At 41.8% G+C, this 16,150-nt stretch overlaps 1 protein-coding gene across 1 annotated transcript; it reads right to left on the reverse strand.

The window, feature by feature from the left end:
- Positions 1 to 7,956: 7,956 nt before the first annotated feature.
- Positions 7,957 to 16,053, reverse strand: LOC127428785 (uncharacterized). The gene is made up of 2 exons (XM_051677378.1): positions 16,011 to 16,053; positions 7,957 to 8,369 (listed from the first exon to the last, which is right to left on the reverse strand). The coding sequence occupies exons 1-2, from the start codon at positions 16,051 to 16,053 to the stop codon at positions 7,957 to 7,959; spliced, it is 456 nt and encodes a 151-aa protein (XP_051533338.1).
- Between the last annotated feature and the right edge of the window lie 97 nt (positions 16,054 to 16,150).

Here is a 16,150-nt window from a genome sequence, read left to right on the forward strand (position 1 = left end):
TGGATAGGGGCACCCGCAGGGTTGCTCTCTTTCCCCATTATTGTTCTGTCTTGCCCTGGAGCCATTAGCGGCTGCGATAAGAAAGGAGGATGATTTTCCAGGGATGGTGGCGGGAGGTATGGTGCATAAGCTTTTGCTTTACGCAGATTATATTTTATTATTCGTCTCCGACCCCATTAGATCTATGCCTTGCCTCCACAGAATTATTAATACCTTTTCTAAATTCTCAGGATACAGAGTTAATTGTTCTAAATCCAAAGCTTTGGCTCTGACAGTGTATTGCCCAGTAACAGCCTTCCAGCCGGGCGCCTTCCAGTGGCACAAACAGGGCATTTAGTATTTGGGCATTTTATTCCCAGCAATTTTGTGTGATTTAGTTAGAGTTCATTTTGACCCCTTAATAAAAAGGTTTTTGAGCGATGTGGGCAGGTGAGCTTAATTACATTTATATATGATTGGGAAGGTTAATGCTATTAAAATGAATTGTATTCCAAAATTCAACTACCTGCTACAGTCTCTCCCTGTAGATGTCCCCCTCTCTTATTTCAAGCAATTTGATAGTATAGCGAAGTCCTTCATTTGGAATGGTGAGCATCCTAGATTACATTTTAATAAGTTGCATAGGCCAATCGACAAAGGTGGGCTAGGCCTACTCAAGATTTTGTTTTATTATTATGGATTCGGTCTCAGACATTTGGCTCATTGGTTGCTTCCACCTGAGAGAGCCCCTCCCTGGTTGTGTACTCAGCAGGAATTTCTTGCCCCTATTTCGGCATTGCAAAGCCTTTCTATCAAACTAATTGGAGAAGTTAAGTTACACCCTGTTATCTCGCATTTGCACTCGGTTTGGACAAAAGTGTCCAGAATGTTTAATTCGGACATTTATTTAAATGTTGCCTCAAGCATATGGCTAAACCCTAAATTATGTATTGATAAGTCCCCTTTCTGCTGGTCAGAGTGGATTGTGAGGGGGGTTACTACACTCCGTGACCTATATGAGAGCGGAGTGTTGAGATCTTTTGAAGGTTTGGTTCAACATTTTGGGATTCCTAGACCTCCGTTTTTTAGGTATTTACAGCTGCGCCACCTGCTCTGTACTATTTTTGGGAGTAACATACATCCCCCTAAAACAGCAGACACTCTGGGAGTGGTGATTACTGATTTTGGAAAAGGTCATGAGGCATTGGTATATTACTCCCTGCTAATTCATAGTCTGGGGAGGCCCTCATTGTATTTCATTTCAGTTTCCCGCCATTTTATCATGTGTTATTGTTTTCACCTGTGCCTCGTTCTGGACCGTGTATTTAAGTTGTTCACTTCCTTTGTTTCTTTGCTTGGTTATTGATGTTCCTAGCCAGTTACTGCCGTAAGTTTGCTCTAGTTCCAAATACTAAACTTTGTAAGCCTTTTGGTTTGTTCTTTCCCCGTGTTTATTTTTTGCTGTTTTTTGAGTTTTTTGGAGATTATTTTTCCCCCTTTCAGATCCTTTTTTGGACTAAAGATTTTTCTGTTTTTTGTGATTGTCAGTAAGAAATTGCTTTTGTACTCTTTTGCTATTTTTGTTAATAAACTCTTCTGAGTTCTTTTAAGAGCGCATCTGACTATTGGGTTCAACTCCCTTCTGTGGCTCAGTTGTAGAAATTAAGACTCTTGTGCCAGAGACCCAAGTTCAATTCCTGGCTCTGATAGAATAACCAAGCCACACTATGAACCCAGAGATGCCTAATGCTCAAGAACTCCTGGCCACAATTGCTCAGCAGGAGTCCACAATCCAACGCCATGAGTCAGCACTAGTCCAGCAGGAGACTGTGATGGCTAAACACTCACAAGTGCTGTCGGATCTCATGATTTCTGTTCGTCAGATCCTGGACTGGCTGCCCTCTACCTCAGCTACTGTTTCTACTGCTGCCTCGGTACCCCTTCCGGATTCTTGAGTACTCTCTCCCCTGACTGAACCTTGCCTACCTCCACCACAACATTTCTCAGGTGATCCCAGTGCATGCGATGGGTTCCTGACTCAATGCTCTCTCACATTTGAATTACAACCATCTTCCTTCCCCTCAGATTGGGCCAAGATTGCATATGTTATCACCCTCCTTTCTGACAAGGCTCTTTCTTGGGCAACAGCGGTCTGGAAGGCACAGGCACCCTTCTGTTCAAGTTATTCTGTGTTTGAAAAGGAGTTCAAGCGAGTCTTTGACCACCCCCTCAGTGGCCGGCAAGCCACTAAGAGACTTCTCACCCTCCGACAAGGTAATCGCAGCGCGGCTGAATATGCCATACTGTTTCGGACAGTTGCAGCAGGGAGCGGCTGGAACGACGAGGCCCTCATGGTGTGCTTCCTGAATGGTCTGTCTGAGGCAATCAAGGATGATATGGCTACCAGAGAACCTGCTCGTGATCTCGAGACCCTCATGAATCAAGCAATCCGGCTGGATAATCGCCTGAGGGAGAGAAGCCTGAACCGGCCATCTGTTTCCACATTGTCTGCCAGTTCCAGCACTTGCTCCAATGCTACCAGTTTCCCACGAGTCCTCAGAACCCATACAATTGGGAAGGACAAGGCTTTCCCCATTAGAATGAGACTGTCGCATGAGAGAGCGCTGTTGTCTATATTGTGGAGTGTATGGTCATTTTCGCTCTGCCTGCCCCGAGCTTTCGGGAAACGCCCAGTCCCATACAGGCAAGGAAGGACTGTAACGGGAGTTACACGCACAGCTTCACCTTCCAACTCTGATTGTTCCTTCCCATCACACTCAATTGGGGAGATCAAAAACACCAACTCCAGGCATTGATTGATTCTGGTGCTACCGGGAATTTCATGGATATTTCCTTTGCCAAAAGTCTCCAGATTCCTATTAATTCCCTTCCTGCTCCCCTAACTGTGACAGCCTTGAATGGAAGACCGTTAGCTCCAGGGAAAATAACCCACCTCACTTCTCTCCTTACCTCCTCATCGCCCCTATGATTGCACCATTGAGCTGCTACCAGGAACCTGCCCCCCCAGAGGTCAAATATTCTCTTTGTCTCCCCCCGAACGAACTGCTATGGACAAATACATTAACGAATCCCTTGCGGCAGGTATCATCCAACCATCCACTTCCCCTGCTGGAGCTGGATTCTTTTTCGTTGGGAAGAAGGATGGCGGACTCCGGCCATGTATTGATTACAGGGGCCTTAATAAGATCACTGTTCGAAACCGCTATCCCTTGCCATTAATGACCACTGCTTTCGAAATTCTGCAAGAAGCCTCCATCTTCACTAAGTTTGACTTGCGCAATGCCTACCATCTCGTGCGCATCAGGCAAGGAGATGAATGGAAGACCGCCTTCAACACGCTCACTGGGCACTATGAATATTTGGTTATGCCCTTCGGTCTCACCAATGCTCTTGCAGTATTTCAAGCTCTCGTTAATGATGTTCTCAGAGACATGCTCAACCAATTTGTGTTTGTCTACTTGGACGATATCCACATCTTCTTGAGTTCCCTCCAAGAACATGTAAAACACATCAGTAAGGTCCTCAGATGTCTTCTTGATAACCATCTTTATGTTAAACCTGAGAAATGCGAGTTCCATGTGACCAAAGTTCAGTTCCTGGGGTTCATTATCAAGCCTGGCCAGATACAAATGGACCCTCAAAAGGTTCAAGCAGTTGTGGATTGGCCCTCCCCCTCGTCTGTAAAGGAAATACAGCATTTCCTTGGTTTCGCCAATTTTTATCGCAAGTTCATCTGGAACTTCATTACTGTGGTGGCTCCTTTATCTGCCCTCACCAAGGGGAACACAACCAGCTTTAATTGGGGACATGAAGCAGAGTTGGCCTTCAACAAACTCAAAAGCCATTTTACCTCTGCACCTATTCTCATTCTCCCTAACCCAGATAAACCCTTCATCATGGAGGTCGATGCTTCGGACGTAGGGGTTGGAGCTGTGCTGTCCCAAAGAGGGGAGGACAACAAGTTGCATCCATGTGCATTCCTTTCCCACCGCCTTACACCGACTGAGACGAACTATCATGTAGGGGATCGAGAGTTACTGGCAGTTAAGCTAGCGCTTGAAGAGTGGAGGCATTGGCTTGAGGGGGCAAAACACCCATTCCAAGTATTCACGGACCACAAAAATCTGGAATACATTCAGCAGGCAAAGCGACTCAACCCCCGCCAGGCACGTTGGTCCTTATTCTTCAACCGTTTCCAGTTCATCTTATCCTACCGCCCCGGCTCTAAAAACCTAAAACCTGATGCTTTGTCCCGAGTATATGTAAACACTCCTCAGGAAGATTCTATTGCATCAATTATTCCCAGTTCCAAGATAATAGCTCCTATCAGGTGGGATCTGGAAAATACTGTAAAACAAGCCCAAGCCTGAAAACCTGACCCAGGAGGGGGGCCAATCCACTGCCTGTTTGTCCCTAAAGCTGTCTGCTCCCAGATCCTTCAGTGGGGACACTCCTTACATCTCACTTGTCATCCTGGTACCTCTCGCACTCTTGAGTTCCTCCAAAGACGATTTTGGTGGCCAACTATCAAGGAGGATGTGACAACATTTGTAAATGCATGTCCCACGTACAACCAAAATAAGGTCCCTCACCGCTCTCCACAGGGGCTATTGCATCCTCTCTCCATACCTCATAGACCTTGGTCTCATCTTTCTATGGATTTTATCACTGGACTTCTGCTATCATGAGGCAACACCACAATCATGGTCATAGTTGACAGATTCTCCAAGGCCGCCCGATTTATTCCTCTGCCCAAACTACCCACCGCTAAAGAAACTGCTGAATTGGTTATAAACCACATCTTCCGGGTCTTTGGGATCCCACAAGACATCGTCTCTGATCGAGGACCCCAATTTTCCTCCCGATTCTGGCGGGCATTTTGTCAATCTCTGGGGGCTACAGTGAGTCTATCTTCTGGGTTCCACCCGGAGTCCAATGGGCAAACGGAGAGGCTTAACCAGGATCTTGAGACTACACTGAGGTGTATGGCAGCTAACAACCCGTCCTCTTGGTCTTCCTTCGTCATGTGGGCAGAATACGCTCACAATACCCTTCGCTCCTCAGCTACAGGCATGTCCCCTTTCAAGTGCCAGTTGGGATACACCCCTCCTTTATTCCCTGAGCAAGAAGTGGAGGTTGCAGTTCCCTCTGCTCAACAGTTCATTAAACATTGCTGCCAGACATGGAAAAAAGCCCGACTCAAGCTCTTGAAGGTCTCTCAGCAGTATCAGCACCAGGCCAATCGTAGACACAGACCTGCCTCCACTCTGCGCCCCGGACAAAGAGTCTGGCTCTCCACCAAGAACATTCCCTTGCGGGTGGAATCCCATAAACTTTCCCAGAGGTTCATTGGCCCCTTCAGGATTGCCAGGAAAGTAAACCCAGTTACTTACCGTTTATATTTGCCTAGGTCTTTGAAGATAAATCCCACTTTTCATGTCTCACTGTTAAAACCTGTTTTGTCTTCTCCTTTTCTTGCGACAGGTAAACCTCCCCCTCCTCGTATCATTGGTGGCCAGCCAGCCTACACAGTCCACAGAATACTGGATGCCCGTCGAGTACGTGGGTCCCGGCAGTATCTTGTGGACTGGGAAGGATATGGCCCTGAGGAGCGCTCCTGGGTCCCTGCCAAGGACATCTTGGACCCCAAACTAATTCAAGAATTTCATGCTCGCAAGTCCAGTCGTCCAGGAGGGAACGTCAGGAGCCGTTCCTAGAGGGAGGGGTCCTGTCAGAGTTTTCTGCTTTAATGTTTTATTTTGGCCACTAGAGGCCCTCATTGTATTTCATTTCAGTTTCCCGCCATTTTATCATGTGTTATTGTTTTCAGCTGTGCCTCGTTCTGGACTGTGTATTTAAGTTGTTCACTTCCTTTGTTTCTTTGCTTGGTTATTGATGTTCCTAGCCAGTTACTGCCGTAAGTTTGCTCTAGTTCCAAGTACTGAACTTTGTAAGCCTTTTGGTTTGTTCTTTCCCCGTGTTTATTTTTTGCTGTTTTTTGAGTTTTTTGGAGATTATTTTTCCTCCTTTCAGATCCTTTTTTGGACTAAAGATTTTTCTGTTTTTTGTGATTGTCAGTAAGAAATTGCTTTTGTACTCTTTTGCTATTTTTGTTAATAAACTCTTCTGAGTTCTTTTAAGAGCGTGTCTGACTATTGGGTTCAACTCCCTTCTGTGGCTCAGTGGTAGAAAATAAGACTCTTGTGCCAGAGACCCAAGTTTGATTCTTGGTTCTGACAAAGCAAGGGTGTGCCTTATGCAGTTCAAGATTATACATCGATTCTATTGGACCCTCTAGATTGTATAGGCTTAGTCTTAAAGACACACCCATCTGCTGGCGATGCCAATCGGAGCATGGAGATATGGCCCATGTTTTTTGGTGGTGTGTTGAGATCCAGGGGTTTTGGATGAAGGTTCAGAGTTTTGTGTGTGACGTGTTGGGCACTCGGATTTCATTTTGCCCCAGACTCTGTGTTTTGGGTGATGGGGAGGTCATCGATGTGGGGAATAAAAACATAAAGAATTGGGTGCTGACCAGTGTGATGGTTGCCAGACAGATTGTTTCGAGGGGATGTAAGTCAGCTGGAGCGCCCCCATTTCAGGAGTGGTGCATGGAGATGGGGAGGGTGGCGGCGTATGAGGAAGTGGTGTTTAGTAGACTGGGTAATTTGGATTTGTTTGTTGGGAAATGGGTCAAGTGTTTGGCATTCTTGGAGGGCTCTCAGGGAGAGGTAGCGGAGGGAGAGGTTTTGATGTAGATGTGTGTGATTATTATATTTTTATATTTTTAATTTATTTTTGTGTGTATATGCTCATGTGACCACGGGAGTGTTTGTTGGGGGTCGGGGATTGGTAGGGGGAGGGGTAGTGGTGGGGGTTCAATGTTAAATGTTGATTCCATGTATATATGTTTTGCTTTTCGTGTTTTTTGTGTGAATCAATAAAAATGTTAATCACAATAATATAATATTCTTTATTTTTTTGCTTGAGAGGACATGAGTAAAACCAAATAAAACATTTTCTAAACACAAAGAAAAAGTGGGATCAATATTATCAATTATAAATCTAGCCAAATCTTTTCAAAGTTTCCTTACATGAGTGCAATGCCAAAATAAATGAAACAATGTTTCGGCAGATGTATCACCAAAAAAAAAAAAAAAATTTCAAATTAATATCCTTTTTCAATTTAACAGGAAATTTTACTGGGTAGTATCTGTGTAAAATTGTAAAAGTAATTTCCTTCACTTTGTTTACCAATATATATTTGTTTGGTAGATTCCAGATGGCCTTCCAATCTAAATCCTTCACCAGTCTATTCCAGTAAACTATACAATTTGGAGTGGAGACGATATAATTTTGAAATAAAGAATGAATAGTTTTATTAAAATTATTTACTCCAGGGGGGAAACAAAGTTGTCCAACTGAAGTATCAAGTAGATCAGAAACAGAAGGGGCGCAATACTGTTCTGAATTTTAGCACTGAATAATGCCATGACCCCTGTGGGAATTGCATCCATGACAATAGAGAACTCCTTGGACAGCTAGAAACTCAGAATAAGTGAGCAACATGCCTTCTTGGTTTAATAACTGACTGACTCGTTATATGCCTGCTAAAAACCATCTATCAAAAAATAAAGATTTATTTTTAAATTATATATTGAAATTGTTCCAAATTAAATATCTATTTGGAGAAGTTATGTTTGTAAATTAGAGACCAGGCTAGCAACATTTGTTTGTGAAAGCAAGATAAGTTCAGAGGAATTCTGTCAATTTTGTAATTACAAATCAAGAGAAACCTAAGACCACCCAGTTTTGAGAAAACAAAATTGGATATAAAATTCCATAGAGAATTCGGGTCCGGCAGCCTGGGAGGAGGCTTCAGATAAGGGGTGGGGCCAGGCAGTCTGGGAGGAGGCTTGAGGAAGGGGGTGGGGTCCAGCGGCCTGGGAGAAGTCTTCAGATAAGGGGCGGGTCAGGAGGCCTGGGAGGAGGCTTGAGGAAGGGGGCGGGGTCCAGCAGCCTGGGAGGATGGTCCAGGTAGGGGGCGGGGTCAGGGGGCCTGGAAGGAGGCTTGATGAAGGGGGTGGGGTCCGGCGGCCTGGGAGGATGGTACAGGTAGGGGGTGGGGTCAGGAGGCCTGAGAGGAGGGTCAAAGAAGTGGGCTGGGTCTGGCGGCCTGAGAGGAGCATCCAGGAAGGAGGCAGGATGTGGCGGCCTGAGAGGACTGTCCAGGAAGGGGGCAGGGTCCGGCGGCCTGCGAGGAGGCTTGAGGAAAGGGATGAGGTCAGGCAGGGTCGCGGCCACTGGGGACTGGACAGGCACGTCGACGGCCATGGGGAACTGGACAGCCCGTCGACGGCCACGGGAAACTGGACAGAAAACACAAACCCAAGTGCATACACAGCACGAGACAAAACACATGTGCCTGGACTCAGCCACAGAGTAAATAAACCAAACCAACCGAAGTGGCTGAATCCAGATACAAAAAAGACATGGAAAACTTACATGTCAGGGCTCTGCCACAAAGGGGGAAAAAAACTAAACTAAGGGCAGAACCCTGACAATAAGTCCCTCAATAGCCAGGATCAAAATGTATCCTACATTTAGAGGTTTGATCTTTCGAGATGACAATCCCCAAATATGTCACTGAATCCTTCACTGGTATGTTAGCAATATGTTGTAACAGTCTTTTATGGACAATAGTTCTCATTTACTGATGTTTAAACAAAGACCAGAGGCTGTAGAAAAGGCATCTGCACATTAAGAGCAGCTGGAACCTGATGATGATCTTTTAAGGACAGTGCTGTATCATCTGCTAACTGAGATATGATAATATCCCTGCCAGCAATAGACATGCCTTTTAAGTGGCTTGATTTAACATAAACATTCATAAGTTGAGTACAGAGCAAAAGGAGGTAAGGGGAGATGGGACAACCTTGTCTAAAACCACATTTTAAATAAAATCTTGAGGATGAACCACATTTAAGTTTAACAGAACAGTTTGCATTCCAAAACATCTTTTGTACAGCTTTACAGAAAAAGTCCCCAAACCCAAAATTTTGTAATGACTTGAAAAGGAAAACATGTTCCACCGAATCAAAGGCTTTATAGAAGTCTAGGTACAGAATAAATCCATCATCAGCACTTAGATGTGAATTATTCAAAATATGTCGAGAGCCTGGTTGTCACCTGCTCCCAATGTTAATGACTGAGTCATTCATCCAGGGCCAATGAAATCGCCTTCACTCACTGTCATTGAGGGCCTGCTTGTCACACCAGCTCCCGACTTGCAGTTTTCCCCCTCCAAAAACATGCAGGTTAAGTGAATTGGAGACTCTAAAATTGCCCCGTAGGTGTGTGTGAGTCCCCCAACCACTGGGGATTGCGTTAGGAAGGGCACCCGGCGTAAAACCTGTGCCAAGTCAAATATGCGGATAACAGATGGTCTGCTGTGGCAACCCCTAACGGGAGCAGCCGAAAGAAGAAGAAGAAGAAGAAGAAGAACACTATCACACAAAAAAAACATGTATTAATATAATTGCATTAGATAACAAAATAACAAAAGAAGTGGTGATCATTTGAAAGGATAGCACAAGCACACTTTTCAAGCAAAACATTTTACAAAAAGAAGCTTGTCAGGGTTCAAATGATAAAACAATACATTTACCGTTCAACATAAAGACAAAAGTATTTGGACACTTTCTGGTTGTCAACCATTAGTTGGAACATGTGCATAGTTAATGTGATGAACTGAACTTACATCACTTGTTTGCACATTTCACTTGCTTTGCTATTTTTATTATCCAATTAATTTCATATTTAATTTTCAATGTGCAATAAAGTGCATAAATTTTAAATGTGTCTTGAGTATCCAAATACTTTTTGATGCAACTGTAGGTGCGTTTTATCCCTGTTAGACATACAAAACCCTTTGTAGGCAATAGAATTAAAATAAGTAAATCAAATATATTTAACAAATGATTGTTTATTTGTCACTACCACATTATAAATTTCATTCAGGTCATGGGCAGAGACAGAAAAGAGAACTGAAGCAGTTTTTTCATGAGACAATACAACATTTCTATGTTCCGCTCAACCCTATACACCCTTTTCATCACTGTTATTGCTATGACACTGATCTGCTGTCTCACGTGAGTTCATTCACCATTTACTATTTACAACTGGCTTTCATCAATACTTGAACATCATTATCCAACATAAATAACATTAAGAACTGCAAATATGTTCAATAATTAGAGTTCTTATTAGAGTGTTTTTAAAAATAGCAAAATAGTTGCTGCTGTTTTTGAAATGCAAACATTTTGTGAAATTTTTTGTCACTTTTTTTTTCTTGTGCTTTCTGATTAACACTTTTTATTGATTCACATATTTGAAACAGAAAAGCAAAACATGTATTCATAGAATCAACTATAACTCCCATTATTCCCTTTCCCCCTCCCAATCCCACCCTGACCCTTAACAAATATCCCTGTGATATATATATATATATATATATATATATATATATATATATATATATATATATATATATATATTATTATTATTATTATTATTATTATTTTTTTTTTTTTGTTTTTTTTGCACACACATTTAAAATTGCACTTCTCTCTCCACTACCCCTCCCCGAGAGTCACACATAAAACTCTGAACCCTCAACCAAAATTCTTGGATCTTAACACACCACCAAAAAACATGTTGTGTCCCCATCTTCTGATTGGCATCGCCAGCAGGTGGGTGTGTCTTTAAGACCAATCCTATACAATCTAGAGGGGTTCCAATAGAATCAATGTAAAATCCTCAATCGGGTCAATTCTCTGAGGTCATTAGACGACATTCGGTGCTTCAGCTCTGCCTCGGCACTTTTAATATTCCCTTCCAATTCCACAAGTTCTTGTGCTTTGGATTTTTTGGTGAATGCGGCATAGTGTATGATCCGGCCCCTAAGAACAGCCTTAAGTGCCTCCCAAGCCACACCCACAGAGGACAGTGGGTGTGCATATAGACACTGATTTGAGCCTTTAGCATTTGTTGGAATTCAGGATTTTGCAAAAGGGATACATTAAAGTGGCAACTATATGATTTATTTTTCCCCATATATGGCAACACCTCTAAACACACCAGGGCGTGATCTGAGACTAAAATGTTTCCAATTGAGCAGTCAACATCAGATGAAATGAGGGACTGAGATATAAAAAAAAAAATCTATTCTAGAGTAAATCTTATGGACTGATGAAAAAAATGTATAGTCCTTACCAGATGGGTTCAAAAGTCTCCGAATATCTGTAAGACCAAGATTTTTACACATCCTGTGAAGCATCAATGTTGCTCAACTTTTGCTTCACTATGATCAAGGACAGAATCCATCAAAGATTAAAGTCTCCTCCCAATATTATATAATGAAGGGTGCCAGCAGCTTGCAACATCCCTTCAAGATCTATAAAAAAGCCCTGATCATCAGCGTTAGGTGCGTAAATATTAGCCAAAATAAAACTTTGTCCCTGAATTTCAGCTAAAACAATAATGACTATTCCTAATTTATCTATACTCTGTTTGAGACATTTGAATTGTAGATGTTTACTTATCAGCGTAATGACTCCCCTGCTCTTACTCGAGCCAGCACTATAAAAAAAAATGTTCACCCCATAACTTTCCACATTTTTCAGCTTCCTGCGGAGAAAGGTGCATTTCTTGAAGAAACACTATATCATATTTCTTACGCTTAAGAAGAGAAATAACCTTCCTTCTTTTTATGGGGTACCCCAATCCATTCACATTCAAGTCTGGTGTTTCTCTACAAATTTTGTGAGACAGAATTACACAGCAAAGATAATCTATAAAACAAACTCCAGCCAATAGACGGAATAAACACAAGGAGCGTGTAGATTCATCCATAAAACTGTCCTGAAGGTGTGTTACTCTACAAAATAAACTCCAGCAGCTAGGCAGAACCAGCACAAAAAAGGCGTGCAGATTCTTCAAACAGTCAAGTAAATGTTCAGTGAGCCGGTCCACTCAGCTGCAACATGAGTGCAAACAAATGACTTAATCACTCCAATGTCTTTGCAAGAAATACTCCACAAAACAAACTCCAGCCAAAAGGAGGAATAAATACAAAGAGCGTGTAGATTCATTCATAGAACTGTCCTGAAGGTGTGTTACTCTACAAAATAAACTCCAGCCACTAGGCGGAACTAGCACAAAAAAAAAAAGAGCTCAGTTTCCTCAAACAGTCAAGCGAAACTGCAACGTGAGTACCACAAGATGACTTACTCACTCCATTGACTTTATGAAGGACATCGTTTGCTGTGGGAATGTGAATGTTTTACGGCCATCCTTAGCATCTATTCTCAATTTGGCCGGGAATATCAGTGCAAAAGCGACCTTCCATTGATGTAAAAGTTTCTTGCATTCCTTGAATCGATCACGTTTCTCACTTGTCGAATTCGCAAAGTCTGGGAACAAGAAAATGCTGTGGATCTTACAAGAAAGCCTTCCTTTACTCCTCACCTCGTGTAACAAGATCTTTATCGGATGATCTCAGAAATTTGGCCAGAACTGATCGAGGCCTGCCTCTCTCCGCGGATCGCCAAACGGGAACCCTGTGAGCTCACTCGATTTCTGGCTTATGGCCTGCTATATCGAGCAGATTCGGAAAGAGCCCGTCCAGGAATTTCACCATATTCTGTCCCTCTTCACCCTCTGGAATTCCGACGATACAGACGTTATCCCGCTGGCTATTGTTCTCCATGTCCTCCAACTTCTCCCTTGGTCGCTAGCAGATTAGCAGATAATTCCCTCTCCAATGACTCCAGGTAACCAATCCATTTCTCAATATCCCCCACTCTTGTAACCACATCAGTAAATTTCACCTCGATGGTGGTGATAGATCGACATATCACAGCAAGATCCTCCAAGTCAGCAACGACCTTCGTCAGCATTGCTGACATGTTCAACATCTCTCGCCACGTTTCTCGCACTTCCCCGACTAAATCGGCTCCCTGGCTCTGTAACGGAGATTGAATGTTATAGGTGTCTCAAAGAGGAAAAAATAGATATAACTCACTTGAGAAGGAGAAACACGAGACAAACAGGAGTTAGCATTTCATCCTGTATTTAATTAAATGTCCAAAAAAAAAGCGCTACCTCCTCCACATACATGAAGACAAGTGGGAAAGCACATAACAACCAACTCAGTCACACAAAATAAAAGGAAACAAAAAGAAATATAAGTGGAGAGCAGCTATCTCCTCACATACTCCATCTTACACATCCTTCTCTCTACGCTCTCTGTGTGCTCTCTCCCTGTGCTCTCACATGCGCAGTTGTATCTCTCCTCATAATTACCGTAATCCCTGTAAACGACCGTTACAGCTTGCGGCCTGCTCAGGGGTGTCAGCTTGAGCACATAAGTGTCTTTTAATGTCTCCAGAGCCTGAGGATTTTGAATTCTTTGACATATTGACCTCCTAGAACAGTTATGGAACAGAGTGTATCAAATCTCACCGGTTTATACCATTAAAAGTGTTAAAACTAGCAAAGTGCGCAGAGTTCGCTGTTCACACATCTGATCCTTGCATGGCATCACTGACTCCCCCTCTTTGTCACTTTGCAATGTCATTGTGTTTTGTCTGTTGCAGTTGTATCATTGACCGGCCTGTGCAGTTAAGCAGCACCACTCCAGCATCACTAATGGTTCTGACTCTCAAAAAGACAGTGAAAATGTCTAACACCCTGTTTACACCGGACGCGAGAGGTGCGTCATTTCAAAAGCAATAGAACCCATTATAATCAATGATACTGTCTACACTGGAAGCGTCCATCGTGCCGACAGTAATCGGGTGTCCAATTCCATTTTACGCTGCACACACTGGTGCTACTACACAAATTAAATGGTTTAGAACGTTCGTGTCGATGCGTCCAGTGTAAACAGACTCAAGCCGTTGCATCTCGTCAACGGATGCACCCAGTGTAGACAGGGTGTAATGATTATGACGTTTGCCTGCTTTGATGAATAAACTTCATAAATTATATTTCTATATAAATTATATTTCTATATTCATAAATTATATTGCTACACATCTTCAGTTTTGTGTTGATCAAGGGGTACTTGAGCCTTATTTATAGTGCTGTGGTGCAATAACTACAAAGTAAATACTTGGTAATAATATTTCTCTGTTCCTTAAAATTTGGCTCATGTGTTCATTTTTTTCCACTTTTTCAAACTGGTTGGACCCTGATAAAAGCTGCTTGTGGCTATAATTTTTCTTGAAAAAGCAATGTCAACAATATGCATATTAGACTATTGTTTATGCCTAACCAGTCATAACACCAACAAAAAAGTATCAAAATGTTATATGGTAGGCTACTACTATGTTTTTTGGTCATGTACTATAGTAGAACCATGGAATTCTTACCGTTGAGTTTTAAATACCATGGTACATGAATATGTTAATATTAAATACAATTATATAAAAACATGGTATTACCATTACATTACATCACTGTACCATGGTGCAGCCACACTAAATGTTTGTATTTGAATTCTACTTTGCAGTTTATTTATTTGACTCCCGGCTATGTACTGTAAGTCATATATAAGTCAGCCATCTCTGAAAAAAAAAAAAAAACATATTTAAACTACACATCTTATTCACAGTAGCGCCATATTTGTTTTTGACATGAATGAAAACGAGGCTGTGTGGGAGAGACTTACAGTAGATGTATAAAGCTTCAAGAAGATTTTTTTTCTTCTTGTCTACTGAACCTTTTTTTGGAAAGATGTCTTTTTCACTGTTTCGTCAGCAGAACGATCCAAAACACTTAAAATAATAATAATAATAACAATAATAATAATAATAATAATAATAATAAACAGTACAACGCATTGAAGAGACTGTGTTGTCTATCCCTCACAGCCTCGTTGTCATAAAGATGGCGCTACTCTGAATAAGGTCCATACCTTGCGTTTTGCTTCATAGTCAAACTGTCAATTTAAATGCTTTTCAATCAAGGTCTAACAACAGACTAAATATTGGAGATCTGAAGTGTAATTACTACATTTACCACAAGGGGTCAATTTTTCACAAGAGATCAGTATGTCTGGGGAAGTAAACTACGTGAGTAGTTCGAGCTGGTGAGAAAAAAGATTCAGAACGTATCAAACACATTTCCTGTAACAGGAATGAAGAAAATAAAGCTTACAGCATTCAAAATGCTCGAGTCTAGGCTAAAAATACCATTTATGTAACTAGGCTACTTAAAGGAATAGTTCACCCAAAGAAATTCTCTCATCATACTCACCTTCATGTCTTTCTTTCTTCTGCTGAACACAAACGAAGATTTTTAGAAGAATAATTCAGCTCTGTTGGTCATCATGGGTACCAAAATTTTGAAGCTCCAAAAAGCACATAAAAGCATTATAAAAGTAATCTATACGACTCCAGTGGTCAAATTAATATATTCAGAAGCGATATGATAGGTGTGGATTAGAAACAGATCAATAATTAAGTCCTTTATTCCTATAAATTCTCCTCCCTGCCCAATAGGTGGTGATATGCATAAAGAATGCGAATCACAAAAAAAAAAATAAATAAAAATATGAAGAAGAAAGTGAAAGTGAAGATTTAAAGTAAAAAGAACTTAAAATATGATCTGTTTCTCACCCACACCTATCATATCACTTCTGAAGATATGGATTTAACCACTGGAGTCTTATGGATTACTTTTATGCTGCCTTTATGTGCTTTTTTGAGCTCCAAAGTTCTGGTCACTATTCACTTGCATTGTATGGACCTACAGAGCTTCAGAAATCCAAAACCTAAACACTAAAACTTCCCTAAAAAGTCCCTATTTTATTTTATCTTATCTTTATTTACCATTGATACCTTATCACTGACATTTTATCATTGTTACATATATTGTGTAGGATACATTCCATTCTGTACACATACAAATACAAATAAAGTTTGATTTTGAGAAGAAGTACGTACTTGTAAAAAGAAGGGCGGGGCCACCGCGCTCGACCAATCCCATTCCAGTAAACGAGCGATCGCGTCGATATGTAAATGCAAGTGTATCTATGAGGGGAACCGGCCACTGCGCATGCGTGTTGTGGGCGGCGGCTGAATTT

Source organism: Myxocyprinus asiaticus, chromosome 38 (assembly GCF_019703515.2).
Source record: "Myxocyprinus asiaticus isolate MX2 ecotype Aquarium Trade chromosome 38, UBuf_Myxa_2, whole genome shotgun sequence".
In the NCBI taxonomy this organism is placed as follows: domain Eukaryota; kingdom Metazoa; phylum Chordata; class Actinopteri; order Cypriniformes; family Catostomidae; genus Myxocyprinus; species Myxocyprinus asiaticus.